The sequence below is a fragment of the Antechinus flavipes genome, chromosome 6, assembly GCF_016432865.1.
Source record: "Antechinus flavipes isolate AdamAnt ecotype Samford, QLD, Australia chromosome 6, AdamAnt_v2, whole genome shotgun sequence".
Lineage (NCBI taxonomy): Eukaryota > Metazoa > Chordata > Mammalia > Dasyuromorphia > Dasyuridae > Antechinus > Antechinus flavipes.
In genome coordinates, this window is record NC_067403.1 from 250753543 (window position 1) to 250770084 (window position 16542).

General features: G+C 33.6%; 1 protein-coding gene across 1 annotated transcript; it reads left to right on the plus strand.

Moving 5' to 3' along the window:
- Positions 1-7523: 7523 nt before the first annotated feature.
- LOC127541662 (olfactory receptor 14I1-like) lies at positions 7524-8543 on the plus strand. The gene has a single exon (XM_051966880.1). The coding sequence runs from the start codon at positions 7524-7526 to the stop codon at positions 8541-8543; it is 1020 nt and encodes a 339-aa protein (XP_051822840.1).
- Positions 8544-16542: the final 7999 nt, after the last annotated feature.

Sequence of the window (16542 nt, forward strand, 5' to 3'; positions counted from 1 at the left end):
ACCATTACGCTGTCTTTGGGCAGCAACTGGTTCATCAGTTAGTCCGTTCATGTATTCAGCTCTACAGACAGGAAACATGTTCATTTGCCTTTCTCAGGATCCAATATGATCCATCAGATTTTTGTTTTGTTTTATTTTTGTGACATCCCTCATGTTTTGAAGGTCTCATCACGTGAGGTTTGTGATACTGAGTATGTGTACTCCTTGCCACCAGTTCTACTTTAGTTTTGTTCTACTGTGTTTTTTAAATTATATCCTATACTTATATCTTCTCCAATGTATTTAAAATGCCCTCTGTGGAAAGACACTACAAAGCTTTGTCTACCTGTTCATCTAGACTAATTATCTTTCTTTTATTCATTCTGGCTGGCATCATCACAGTCTTGGGTTCTTTATTAGATACTTCATCATTCCAGAATCTTTTGACTTCAATGACTTATGCAATTTTGCCTCCATTTATGAATCCTATTATTTATAGTCTGAGGAACATGGAAATCAAGGTTGCTCTGAGAAGGATAATCCAAGAAGGGAACGTCCATCTTTGATACAATTAAAAAATAAGGGAACGTATGAATGAGATTGCATGCCCAAGATCAGAAAACAATTAGCCGAATCATTCATTTCAAAAATTATTAATTATATATGTCCTAGGGGACCCTATATTAAATAGATTCTATGGCTGTTTAATAAATCATTTCACTATGGACTTGATACAAAGGATTGAAGTCAGTAAACAAATTAAAGGATGATTGATTTTTCACATGGGTAACAAAATTTCATTACCTAATCCTGAATTATAATAGAAGGATTCTCTTCCAACAATAACCTTTGACTTCTTGCCTTGATTTCTTTATGGCTACTTTTCTGTGTGCCAGCTGTTTAAAATGTACTTTGATTTCAAAATTGAGTTCAATTGTCACTATCTTCACTCTCCAACAATCTCCCATTGAAAATAATCTTTATTGGTGCATTTACTAACACTTTATTTGCTTTTCAGTTTTATGTTTCTCAATAAAGGATGAAAGTTGTTCAAGGAATCCCTAATGAATTGATTCCCCCTATATAAGTTGATACTATTTAAGAACCAGAGAGTAGCAATTAGTATTCTTCAAGTTCTACACAAAATATAAAGTTGGTTACTTATGATACTGACCTTGATAAAGATGAGTGCTTCAGATAAGCTTAATGGAATTAGAAAACACTCAACTATTATCCTTTGGTGCCCTTATAAAAAGTGGTCTTCCCACTCCTTTGGTACTGGCTAAGAAACAGAGTAGTCCATTAGTGGAATAGCTTAGGTTCACAATACACAATAATTAATGACTATAATAATATAGTTTTTGGTAAACCCAAAGACACCAGCTTCTGGGATAAGAACTCACTATTTTACAAAAAATGCTGGCAAATTTTTAACATAGTATGGCAGAAACTAAGTATTTTCCCACACCTAACAATCTATACTAAGATAAGGTTCATTATTTAGACATAAAGAGTGATACTATAAGCAAATTAGAAGAACAAAAGATAGTACACTTTTCAGATCTGTGAAGAAGGAAGGAATTTGTGGCCAAAAAAATAGAATACATTATGGAGTGCAAAATGAAAATGCTGATTACATTAAGCGAAAAAGTTTTTGTCAAAATAAAACCAATGCAGACAAGTTTAGAAGGGAAGCAGTGAATTGGGGGGGGGGGGGGGATTTTAAATCCAAGGGTTCTTATAAAGGCCTCATTTTTAAAGTATATAGAGAATTGATTCAATTTTATTAGACAAGCCATTCTCCAATTGATAAATGGTCAAAGGATATGAATTTTCAGGTGAAGAAATTAAAAGCATTTTTAATAATATGAAAAATACTTTAAATCACTATTGATCAGAGAAATGCAAATTAACACAACTCTAAGGTGTAGCTACACAACTCTCAGATTGGCTAAAATGACAGGAGGGAATGTGGGAAAACTGGAACACTAATACACTGTGAACTGATCCAACCATTCTAGAGAGCAATATGGAACTGTGCCCAAAAGACTAGCGAACTTTGCATACCCTTTGATCTAGCAGTGTCTCTACAGAGCCTGTATCCTAAAGATATCATAAAAGAAGGAAAAGGACGACTATGTGCAAAAATGATTGGAGCAGCCCTTTTTGTAGTGGTAAAGAACTGGAAACAGTGGATGCACATCAGCTAGAAAATGACTGAATAAATTATGGAAGGGGAATGTGTTACAGAATATTATTGTTATATAAGAAATGATCAGCAGGATGATTTCAGAAAGGCCTGGAGAGACTTATACAAACTGATACTAAATGAAATGAGCAGAACCAGGACATCACTGTACACAGTAACAATAAGATTATACAATGATCAATTCCTATGGACATGGCTCTTTTCAACAGTGAGGTGATTCAAGTCAGTTCCAATGGCCTTATGATGGAGAGAGCCATCTGTAACCAGACAGAAAACTGTGGCGGGCTCTGAGTGTGGATCATACCATAATTTTCATTTTTTTGTTGTGACTTGCTTGCATTTTGTTTTTGTTCTCATTTTTTCCCTTTTTAATCTGATTTTTCTTGTACATCATGATAATTGTAGAAATATGTATAGAAGAATTGCCCATGTTTAACATTTGCTATCTAGAAAAGGGAGTAGGCACAAGGATGGAGGAAAAAAATTGGAACACAAGGTTTTATAAGGATGAATGTTGAAAACTATGCATATATTTTGAAAATATAAAGCTTTAAAATTAAAAAAAATTCCATCACATTCATATACTTATTCAGCCATTCCCCAATGATGGCCACCCACTCATTTTCCATTTCCTTGTCAACACAAAAAGAATTGCTAAAAAAAAAATTATTGTTGCCTGATATTTAATGAGATTAAGGGAGAACAGTTTTCACTTTGTTGTTTATGAAAAAAGATTATGTCACATCTAATTATACTCAAGGGATGGATCAGAGAATCCATAGAAACCAAGGGCATGATGATGTTTACCTTAAACATCTGGTGATTTCATAACACTTTTTTTCCAAAGACACTGGGCAATATATTTCATAGTTCTATAAGAATCCTCCAAAATGTTCACAATGTCTGCAAGTTCAGAGATTTAGATTTTGAGTACCTTGACATACTTTTGAGTCTGCCAAGAAAAATGGAATCAATTGGTGAGGAAAAAGATAGTCTCCAGATTATGTTTAGAAATGTTTAGTGTGTAGAGAATGCAATGGACAATGACATCATATGCAAAAAATATTCATATCATAACAAACAACTTGATATTGTGTTTTTATGATGGTTATGATTATTTTTCTTTTTGGCTAGTCAGTTTGTTCAAATACTTAATGTGTGTAGTCAAAATCATGGAAATGATTTCTCAGTAATTCTTTTTATTCTGAGAGGTAATTTGACATCACCATGTGGGTAGTATGATAGGTTGAAATTAAATAAAACCTTAATCTGACTTCTGCTACTGGCATTTTTGCAAGTTTGGCTTTCTTCTGAGATTATGTCCAATTGTTCCTGTCTATATCATCTGTACATTCTTTTTTCCACTCCCAATTGACTGTAAGTTTTGGGAGGTCAGGACTGTTTTTTTCTTTTCTTTGTAATCCCAGTGTTAACCACATGGTCTGGGATAGAGTAGGCACTTAATAAGTATTTATTAATTTACTGTAACTTGACTATGCATAAGCCTCAGCCTCTCTGAGCCCCCTTAACATAGCTGTAACATGTGCAACTTTGTAGCTCATAGAGTCATGTTGAGGCTCATCAGAGATAATATATGTAACATACCTTGTGAATGTCAAAAATGCTATGGAACCGTGAGTCATAACTGTGTTTTTTCCCTGTGATGATAGATCCCAGTTCTACCTTTCATTAATTGTAAAGTTTAATGCTGATCACAAGGAATGCTGGGCAAGAGAGACAATCCCTTGCTGCACTTTGTTTATCTGTGGCTTAACCTTTATGAAGGAGCACTTCAAAAATTATTGAAGGGCATAGGAGGTATGTGTCAGTTCTGACTTCCTCTGTATTTCCTCTCTCCCCTAATCTTTAACATAATTTTTTATTGCAGAAAAGATAGGTTGTACTTCTGAATAAATTCACTAGAAGGAGTGCTGAATTTGGAAGCAGAATACAATTTTTAACCCTGGCTTTGGGATTTACAAATTGGGGAACAGACTCTGTTCCCCAATTTGTAAATCCCAATCACTCAATGTCTCTTTGTAAATAAATCACTTGGATAATTGAGCTGTAAGTTTTCTTCCAGTTTTGAGTTTCTGCTTTTATGATTATATTTGAAGGAGACATTCAAATAGAGATGATGGACTTCACTGAAGGTCTCAAGAATTCCCCAAGTATTTTCAAAATATATGACCTTCAGTAACTTCTTCAGGTAAAAACCAATTTTAAATGGCTTGATGTAGACACTAGATTTCCTAACTTTTTCTGACTGGAAAATGGGCAATTAAATGTACAGCAAAAAATAAATGTCACTCATTTCTCAATGAAAATTAAAATCTGTAGAGTGCTAATATGACCTGGAACCCTCTATACTTTTGCTTTATCATGTTCTAGGGCTATTTGTTTTGTCTCAATTTTAGTTATAGTGAGGAAAAGAGATGCCTGGAGCACAACATGTATTTTGTTTATGTAGCGATGAGTGTGTGTGTGTGTGTGTGTGTGTATGAGTGTGTGCGCGCTCGCGGGCAAGTGTATGTCTGCTATAGGTGACTGCATATAGTTATATCTATAGGGCAGGAGGTAAAATTATGTCTGGTCATTGAATTGAGGGGCACTGAAATTTGGCAATGCTGTTTAAATGGTTGAACTGTGAGAGTAAATGAAGAGATATTTGGAAGGTTAGAGAAATGATTTTAATGTTGACTTGGGAGTTAAGATTTAGGGAAAACATTAGGAAAGTTGATGAGGTCTAGAAAGTATGTTTGTTAACTGGAATGGTAATACAGGTTGATCTATCTACTTATCTATGTATCTAAGTATCTAACTATCATTATCATCTGTCTCTCATCTGTCTATCCAGCCATCTCTCTCTCTCTAGCTAATATATTTATCCATCTATCGAATATATTTAATACACTGATCACCTCTGTCTCTATTTCTATACATATAAACATATATATATGAATATATAAACATTACTTTCTGTATCTTAATTTATACATGTCACATGTATTTATGTTTGTAAAAAACATTTATGTTTATATAAATACATTCATATACATATGTATGTTTCTATATCTTTCCAGCAATATCTCTGGTGCTGTCTATAGGAACTATTTATATACATATCCATTTATTTCTGTCATCTATCTCTCTATCTGTTTTTTTCCTATATCCATATATCTAGTCCTATTGTCTATTTCTCTCAATCTCTATCCTCTCCATTGTCTTCTCACATCTTGTCCATCTGCATTGGTAAACATAGATTCTCTCCATCAAGTGCCTATAGAAATAAAATCACAAATCCACTACTGATTCCTTTTCAAAGTAAATTAGTTCATCTTCATAGTGCTGATCTGGGGAAATAGATTCCTTTTACACAATAAGAAATATCATGCAGAGATTATAGTAATCATAAATGTTGGCTCTTGGTAGGACAGTGCAGATTATATTGTCAAGACTGCTAATTTTCTAGATGCTTGGTTTGGTGCTAAGAGGGAAAAATGAAAGAATAACAATGAAATTCTTAGGAAAGGATGAAATTAACTGTGAAAATCATATTTCTTGTATTCCCAGATCTATCTTCTGATCATCGAACCAGACAAGAGACATGTGCTAGCTTCTGCCTAAGTTTTCTCTAACTAGGGGGAGAGATGCCCTCGGAAGAAAAAGGAGAAACCTTACCCATCTTATTTACAGAAAATATTTGAAGTGAGAATAAAAGAGGAATTTATTCAGGTGGGTATTTTTCACCTGATGAACCAAAAGCCTGGTGAAGATGGCCATTCAAGTTTGGGAGCAGAAATGGGACATCTGTGTGGTTTTTTTGTTGTTGTTTTTTGGTTTTTTTTTTTTCTGAAAACCAAGCCCATAATGTGGACAATCTTAACAAAAATGAAGAAGAACATCTGAGCAATAATAGGGTGACAAGTTGCTTACCTGTAAACTCAGAATTAGAGCTCTTGAAATGCCTGTCAAGTACATGAAAGGCTGGACTAGAGAGATGAGATTAGCAAAGGAACGAAACAAACAAATAGGAGGCACATTTTGGAAGAGATGACATTTCTACAATATGAAGTTCTCTTTAGTTTAAGCCTATGACATAACTCTTAAACAATATATGTTGACCATTTGAATTAGGGGACATTGTAATTGAGCAGTTAGAGAGCAGTATAAAGAGTGCTGGGTCTGAAATCAGGAAGACTCAATTTCATGAGTTTAAATTAGACCTCAAGTACTTACTAGTTGTGTGATCCTGGGCAAATCACTTAATCATTTGCCTTATTTTCTTATCTATTAAATGAGTTAAAGAAGGAAATGACAAACCACTTCAGTATTTTTGCCTACAAAAACCTAAATGGGATCATGGAGAGTTGGACACAACTGAAAAATGACATCGACATAGTTATTTGTATTTATGTTTTTTTTTCCTTTATGAAGGACTCTGCATTTAGAATCATAATATTGGTTTCAGGTTCTGACTTTACAACTAATGGTCTTAGTTACTTTGTAGAAAAAACAGAATCAATTTGGGGCTTGTTTTACCATCCTATAAGACAATATTGCCAATAAAATTCTCTTCATTATATAATAAGTCTGAGTGCTTTGAAACAAATTTTGTGATCACAACTTTATGGAATATGAAGTTAAAATGATAATCATTCCCTCAACTTCCTTTCTTTCTCTCTCTCTGTCTCTCTGTCTTCCTCTCTTCTTCATTCTCTTTCTTCCTCACTCTTTTCTTTCTCTCTCTTACTTTTGTCTCTATCTTTCTCTATCTCTATCTCTGTCTCTATATTTCTCTTTCTCAAATTAAAATTTATGAATAGATATAGATACATAGATAACTGTGTATATATAAGAGTATCTATGTGTATATATAGAGAAAGCCATATACATAAATGTATGTACACAATTGCATGTATTTATATATGTATAAATGTATATATGTATGTGCTCACACATACATGTGTATATGTGCACAAGTACAAAATCCATTTCTATCTTTGGGGATGATATTCTCTCTATTATCTTTGTAGGAGTTCACTTTCCTAATGTTTATCATGTATAACTTCTTCTGGTAATTCTGCAGGGCTAATTATTTAAAACTCCATTCTAGAACTATTAGTATTAGTCTCATTGTTGCTACTGTAAGTTCTGCCTTCAGTTGACCTTAAAATTTAATGTAATTTTGCTGTTGTTCAGGTTTAATGGGACAAACTAGTTTCCAAGTTCTATCAGAATAAGTATTTTAATTCTTTCTTCTTTTCAACATTTTGGGTCTCCCTGATACTTAAATTTGCATTTATTTTCAGTTAAATTACAGCACAGCAGCAGGATGGGCAACTTCTCAATCATCACAGAATTCCTCCTCATGGAGTTTTCCAGCACACGGGAGCTGCAGGTCTTACATGCTGTGCTGTTCCTGCTGATTTACCTGGCAGCCCTCCTGGGGAATCTTCTCACCTGTGCTGCAATTATCACTGACCCACACCTTCACTGTCCTATGTACTTTTTCCTGAGTAACTTATCCCTGCTGGATATTGGCAACATCTCCGTCACACTTCCTAAATTCATCGTGAATTCCTTATGTGGCGTTCAGTCCCTGTCCCTCCTGGGATGTGCTGCTCAAGTCTTTTTCTTTCTCTTTTTTGCAGCCACAGAGTTTGCTTTGCTCGTGGCCATGTCCTACGACCGCTTCGTGGCCATCTGTCAGCCCCTCCACTATGGTATCATCATGACTCCACCACGTTGTCTCTGGGCAGCAGCTGGCTCGTGGCTCAGTGGGCTTTTTTATTCAGCTGTCCACACAGGGAACATGTTCCGCCTGCCCTTCTCAGGATCCAATGTGATCCACCAGTTTTTCTGTGATGTTCCTCATGTCTTGAAAGTCTCAACCTTTGATGTGTTTAACACCGAGTTTATATTAATTGCAGCTAGTTCATGCTTATTGTTATTCTGCTTTGTCTTTTTAATTGCATCCTATGCCCGCATCTTCTCCAGTGTGCTCAAGATTCCTTCTGTGGAAGGGCGCTACAAGGCCATTTCAACCTGCTCCCCTCAGTTGATGATCATCATGTTATTTCTCTCTTCTTCAATGATTGCTGTCTTCAGGAACACATCAGACACATCACCTATCCAAAACCTTTTAATTGCAATGGCCTACACAACATTGCCTTCACTGTTGAACCCTCTCATCTATAGCCTGAGGAACCAAAAGGTCACAGCTGCCATGGGCAAGATGATCAAGAGGATGTTTTTTCTCAAGAAAGAAACGTTCATCCTTGAAAACTTAAAAACACTGAAGAATATGTATCTGGCATGTCAAATGTGTAAGGTGACACATGAGGTAGCTTAAAATAGGAAGAGATGGCAACAAAAATAATAGCACCAAGGAAAACATCCTCTTAGCTGAAATGTTACATGGGATGGTGTGAAGATATCATTTTCATATAACATAAAAGATCCAGGGGTCCTCAAACTTTTTAATTGGGGGCTAGTTCACTGTCCCTCAGACTGTTGGAGGGCCAGACTATAGTAAAAACAAAAACTTTGTTTTGTGGGCCTTTAAATAAAGAAACTTCATAGCCCTGGGTGAGGGGGAGAATCGTCCTTAGCTGCTGCATCTGGCCCACAGCCGTAGTTTGAGGACCCCTGAAAACCCAACCTGCAAGTGGTTGTTGTCTATAGTGGAATTATCATGACATCAGCCTATTGTCTTTGGGCAACAATGTCCTCAGAGGAATGGTTGGCTCTGGCCAATAGTAGATAAAGTTAACCAAAATCAGAATGGTTTCTGCCCCCTTCCTTTAGCATATTACTTGCTTTCTCACTGTCATTATTTTTCTTCCACCCATTTTTATGATGGTCATAACTTTCTCCTATTCATCTATTCATCATTCAAATATATATGATATGTAAATATATATGCACACACACATATATGTACACACAGATACACACAAGTATTTATACACATACTTACACACATGTGTATATAGTAGTTTTCTAGAAATTAAACTCTGTTCTTCAGTTTACTCAAAAGTAAAGTGAGGAGATTGGGCTTAATGATTCTTATAGTCACTCCACATCTGTTGGAAGTTATGATTTTCTACAAAATCTCTCATCTCTCAAGCTGCAAGTCATTTTTATTATATCCTAATTACCTATATTACTTTTCCTCCATGCTTATTATACTCAATTTTCTATTGCACCTAGAAGTATAAATGTCTTTTCTCTCTCAGTGGATTTTCTGTTTCCTTTCCAATAGCATACAGTTCAGTCAATGGGTACAAAAAGTAACTCTCTTGAAGTGATCTTGGGTACTTCAACTGACAAAATTTGAAATTTCAATTATAAAAATATGGACATTGTTTCTAGTCCAAGGGAAATATCTAGTATAAACTTAAAATATGCATCCACCTCAGGGCATTCATTATATTTAGTCATTAGGACCTAGAGCCCTCTTGATAGTAAAAAGACTGTTTCATTTTGGTCTTCATGTATATCCCTAGAAGCTAACACATTTTTTAGCTTATAGTAGTTGCTTCATAAACTAATGCATATTAATTTAAAAATTCTTGAGAATGGAAACCTTCTTTTCCTTAACTTTATATTTACCTACCACCTAGCACAGCATCTTTTACTCAGGACACATTTTATGAAATTTTATGTAATTGATTAGTTGAGAAAACACATAGAGAGATCAAGACGCAGAGTCTTGATTGCAGTATAAATGGTTTGATAAATGGATTCATGGACTGATGGATGGACAGAGAAAAAGCATTGATTAAGTGCTCATTTTTTGGTAAAGAGCTTGAGATAGATAACAGTGTAAAATCAGTGACTCACCTGAGCTTTCCCAAATTCTCCTCCAAACAACTTTATTTTGATGGCTAAAATTGAATTTTAGTATGGCATAGTGAACAAGATAATCAGGGTAAAAGAATTTTCCATCCACAGGCTGCAGATTAGGTTGGCAGGAAATGTCTGTCACACCAGGACGATGGTGAGGTCTAAAATGCAGGGTGGTGCTAACTGCACCCTGGAAAGCCAGCAGTGGATCATAGGATAAGTTGTTTTGTTTCTAGTTTTGGGGACAAGAACTTCCTATTTAATGAAAATTTCTGGGAAAAATGCATTTTCCCAGAACCAAGTATGAAGCAACATGTTTATCCAAAACAAAGTGAAAATGGGTACATGATTTAGACATAAATGATGGTATTATAGAAGAACGTAATATTTTACCCATCAGGTTTATGGTTAAGGAATTTATGACCAAATTAGAGTGCATTACATAAAGCAAAATGAAGACTTTTGATTAAATTCAAAAAAGTTTGTACAACTAAAACTAATGTAGCTGAAATTAAAAGGAAAAAGGAAACTGGGAGAAAAATTACATCAAGTTTTTCTCTTAAAAGCCTAATCTTTCAAAATATATCTATGAATAAAATATTGCTATCTCTATCTATGCAGGTAGAATGAGGTAGACAGATGAGTCAAATTAATAAGAATACAAATCAACCCCCAATTGATAGTCACTGTTCATTAAGAAAAAAAAAATACCTCTAAAATACCAACTCCTATGTATCATATTGCTAATATGACAGGAAAGCACGACCATCCTGCTCACTTCAGGCGTCTCCATCACATGAGCCCACCACAGTTTTATAGAGGGAGACCGCAAACAAATGATTCAAGCCCTATCTATCACTAGTGCCTTGGGCTTATATTTCACAACTCTTCAAGCCACAGAATACTATGAAGCACCATTTACTATCTCAGATGAGAAAATGATATATGTTACAGGGGTTATACAAAAATTGGAATACTAATGCACTATTGGTGGAGTTGTAAACTAACCCTACCATTTTGTAGAAAAATTTGGAACTATGCCCAAAGGGTTACAAAACTTCAAATATCTTTTTGACTCAGCAATACCACTAACAAGCCTGAACCCAAAAAAGTTCAAAAAATAAAGGAAAAGAAAATATGTACAAGAAAAGAAAATATGTATGTTCTTTTTGTGGAAAATAACTGGAAATTGAGGGGATGACTACATTTATGGATTGACTAAATAAATTAGAGTATATGATTGTTATGTAATGCTCTTTTGCTAAAAGATATGATGAGCAGAGTAGTTTCAAAATTACCCAGGAAGACATGCTCAAAAGTGAATACAGAAGAGCACTGCACATAATAACAGCAAAATTGTAAGATGAGCAACTGTGACCGACTCATCTATTTTCAGCAATTTAGTGATTCAAGACTTAAAATGAATAATGCTTCTACATGCAAAGAACCGATAAAATCTAATTGTAGTTTGAATCCTACTTTTTTAGTTCCTTTCTATTTCCTCTCTCTCTTTTGATTAGTTTTATTTTATCTATGTTTTCCTTTGCAATATGGCTAAAATGGAAATAATGTTTGCAAGACTGCCTCTATATAATCTAGCTCAAATTGATTGCCTTTTCAAGGATGCAATTGGATAAAAAAATAAATAAAAATGATCTCTTGGAAAGAATAAAACAGGCAGAGATACAAACACAATTAATCCAGACATCTCCAAAATATGTTCATCCAATAGAGGAAATCAAAGCATAAAGGGAGCTGGATGGGGAAGAGGTACTTGCAAAGTGGCAATGATGCTGATAAGGAGCTCATGGAGTCCAGGGCCCGAGTTGAGCTGGTAGTGAAGTCAACATTGCTGGGTCCTCATTACATGGTTGACTCATTCCTGCCCATAACCTTTTCCCTCAAATAGTACTAAAACTTAGCTTTCCAATCTCAAATGCATTCACCCACTGTCATTTTTCATGATTTTTGTGATATAATTTGTCATATCTGAGAAATAACTTAATCAGTTATTAGACTTTATGTTCCATAAGGATAGAAAGAAAAGTTAATCTTGTCTTACTGTTGTATTCAGGGTCACCTAACATGGGGGAGGTGCAGCTCTTATACATTGTATTGTTGCTAGTGATGAACTGGCAATCTTGATGGGGAATTTTTTCACCATTGTTGCATTTTTTCTGTTTGCTATTTTTTTTGTATTTCTTTTTAAATAAATAATCATTTAAAAATAAAAAAGGAGAAAATTATTTTTAAAACTTGATAGAAATATTAAGCTGCTAAAAAATAAAATAAGACAAATTAAAAATAAAATGAGTAAACAAAGGAAAAAGGACCTGACAATACTTTGGTGTAAAAGAAGATTTGGATTGAGCTGCTCCTATGCAGAAAATAAGATTCAAAAATTAATAGATTCCAAAAATTGGAAGAACTTTAAAAGACATCCAAAAGTCAAATAAGATACAATGAAGAAAAGTTAGGGGGGGAACAAAAGCAATTCAAGAAAATTGTGGAAAGAAAGTTGAATAATTGGAAAAAGAAATACAAAGTCATAATTGAATGAATGAAAATAATTCCTTGAAAACCAAAATTCAGTAAGTAGAATCCAATAATCTTACTTAGAAATAATAAATCTAGAAAAACTGGGAGAAAATCTAAAACATTGATTAGAAAAACAACTAATCTGGAGAATATATCAAGCAGGAACAATATAAAAATTGTCAGATTACCTCAAAGTTATGCTAAAATAAAAGGATCTGGATGCAATATTATAAGAAATTGTTATGGAAATTTGCTCTAACATTCTAGAATAAGAAAATAAAGTGGAATTGGAAAGAATTCACTGATAGCATCTGAAGGAGAACTCAGGGAGAAAACTTACAATAAGATTTTATACAAGTTTTAGAATTCCCAGGTTAAATAGAAAATATTTCAAGGAACAAGGAATAAAAAGAATTTAAATACTGAAGGAAAGCAATCTGTATTTTACCAAATTTAGAAGTTTCTATACTAAAAGAACATAGGTCTTGGAACATTATATTTCAAAGAAGAAAGAAGATGAAGTCACTTCCAAGAATAATTTATCCATCAAAATTGAGTAAAATTTTGAATGAAAAAAATATGGATGCTTGATGTGTTGACTTTTGGATATTTGTAACAAATGTAACAGAACTAAATGGAAGATTTTGATATAAAGGAACCAGAAGATATATAAGGAAATCATTAGACTAATTGTAAGGCACTTAATTACGATATATGGAAATGCTATTTGAATTCTTAAAATTGTTCTTATTATTAAGGTAATTTGAAGAAAGATCTGGGGCCGAGTTGTGTATGGTTCAGTGATTCTAAAAAGTAAAAGTGGTGGGAAGGAAGAACTAATACAGAAGGATGCAATGTTTATGTAGTATGAGATGATTTGCTTAACTATGGGCCAGATTATCTCAATTTTAAATCAAATAGCATTATATATACATGTGTTTATATTTATATATTTATATATATATATATATATATTACAGAGAGAGAGAATATGTTGGTATATGTTTTGTAGAGGCATATACACATATAAAAAGAAATATATCACACCTTATTTTTCCCCCTTCTACCCTATGGTACAAGGTACTACTACCAAATGATTGACTCGTATAGATAAACTTATCAAAAAACATGAAATACATTTTTTTTGTTTTTACTTAAAGGTAAATAAAAGATGAAATAGAATATATAGGTGGGACTTAGCAAGAGGCTAATATGTTATAGTATGAAGGGAACCATATTTGGTGTCTCAGAAAGTTTGTCTGAATGCTCATTCTGCCAATTACCACCTATCTGACTTTGGGTAATTCACAATCTTTCTGGGCCTCAGTTTCTTTTTTGAAAAGATGAAAGAATTGTGTTAGTTGATTTCTAAGGCATATTCCAGATATAAATGATGAGATTTTATTAAATTCTCACATATCAAATTCCTGTAATCTTGTTACAAAATGTCTCTCTCTAGCACTCCCTATTCTCCAGTTATTTATGAAATGAGGTATTTTGGAAAGAACAATATAATGACAATATTTTCATTCTGTTATTTTTTTCTTGACATGATTTTGACTTACATGTCTTTGCTACTAAATAGGGATATATAGTAGGAATTTCTCAATAGTTATTTTCATGAATGAACCTTACTGAATGAAAAGGAACTTTCCTTAATATTTCAAGAGTTTCTGTCATGAAACAAAAAAAAAAAAATTCAACTTAAAAGTACTAAGGTATGGGGCAGCTAGGTGGCACAGTGGACAAAGCACCAGTCCCAAAGTCAGATTGACCCGAGTTCAAATATGGCCTCAGACACTTAATACTTCCTAGCTATATGACCCTGGACAAGTCACTTAACCCCGATTGCCTCAGCAAAAAAATAAAAAATAAAAAGTACTCAGTACTTTTCAGTACCGAAAAACTTAGTATTTGACATTTAGAGGATGCATTAAGGTTTTCAGTACACCTAACCTACATTCTTTTATGTGGTCATCAAAATAAATACTGTAAGGAAATTCTATATATGATACAATGAGTCAATACTATAATGCTGTAGTGCTTATTTTATAGATGAAGAAACTGAGTTCCTGCGTGATAAATCGACAAGAAAGTATCACAAATAAGTATCTACTTAGGATATAAGAAATCAGATGAGTACAAGGAGGAAAACATTTTATTTTTAATGTTTTATAAATGTCTGCTTTGGGGGGGGGGCAGAATTTCTACTTAGTATTTTATATTTATATAAAATACTTAGTATTTTATACTAAGTTAATATGAAACCTTCGTTGGACAATAAGACAAAGAGGAAGTAATTTTTACATCTTGACATATTATAACCTTGATTCTCTACATTTCTAACATTGGGAAAGCAAAACTCACAATTAAATACAAATTAACCAAAAACAACAACAATAACAAGAAACAAATATAAGCCTTTAAATTTTGAAATTGGCCCTCTGAATTAAAGTTCTTCTTTTAGAGTGGTATTACAAGTCCAGACATTCATATGTATGTACACACACACACACACACACACACACACACACACACACACGAGAGAGAGAGAGAGAGAGAGAGAGAGAGACAGAGGAGAGAGAAGAGACAGATTATTTCTCTCTCTGAAGAATATTCTATTAAATGAAGTTCCTAAATATGAATTTTCAAATTATCTCTAAAAGGTCTTGGAAAATGCTATTTCTAATATTAATTTACACTATATATAATCACTAATAAAATATATTATATAAATTTTATATTACATAAATATAAATAAATATTATATTATACATATTATATTATATAAAAATAAAATATAAGGATGATTCAATTGTCATCTCTATACCAATGATTATTCAATCTTCTTAACCCCTCCAAACCAATTTTTCTTACCTGCTATTTAGATTCTCCAATTGCCTGTCTGGCATCACTAACTGAATGTCCAGTAGGCTGATTCAATTTTTAAAAATGTATAAAAAGCCTAAGTATTTTTGCTTCATGCCCCTCTTCCTAACTTCTATTATTGCTTAAGTTATCACCATCTTATTAGTTACCCAGGTTCACAACATAGATGTCATCCTCACATGTTCTCAGTTTTAATTTCCAAGACGAGATCAAGGATTGTCTATTTTACATTTATGTCCTCTCACAAATGTCTTCTTCTTCAATTAACCAAAAGTCATTGTCATCATAGCAGGCAGATCTTTTTACTTCACAAGTGAACTATTGTAGTGATCTATGGACTGGTCTCCTTGCCACAGTTTTCTTCTCATTCCAATTCTTCCTACACTGAGCTATCAAATTAATTTTCCCAAAGCACAGGTCTAAATGTGTCACTCTGCTACTTAATAAATTCCAGTTGTTTCCTATCCACTCCAGGATCAAACACAAAATTATCTTTGATGTTCAAAGATCTGCATCCTCCTCTAGTTTTCTTACATATTGTTCCCACATACTCCGTAATTGACTGACATGTCTTACTAGCTCGCCATTGCACAAATCGCTCCATCTCCTAATTGCAGACATTTACTGTGGCTGGCTGCCATTCCTAGAACATACTCCCCCCTCATCTCTGCATCCTGGCTTCCTGAAATCCTTCAAATCTCAATTAAATTTCCATCTATTTCAAGATTCTTTTATGATATTATTGACAGCTGAACTTTCTTTTTGTTTATTATATTTAATTTTCCTGTTTGAAAATCCAATTAATCTTTTTTTGTAAATATTTGCTGTAACATTATTTTTCTCGATAGACAGCGTGTTCCTTGAGAGCAGGGATTGACTTTTGCCATTCTTCTCCCCCCCAGCATTTAGCATAAAGCATGGAACAAATGACATACTTAATAATACATAATTTTTGACTATTAGAAAATTACAACAAAACCTGAAGATAAGAAATAATCTTTCATGTTATACCTATCATGCATTTCTTGTAATTAAAAATACCTTTAAAAAGTTCCTAGAAAAAGAAAAACTCACTA

Bases quoted from the DNA above. Each gene is read 5' to 3' on its own strand.
- LOC127541662 (XM_051966880.1), top strand. From the start codon at position 7,524: ATGGGCAACTTCTCAATCATCACAGAATTCCTCCTCATGGAGTTTTCC.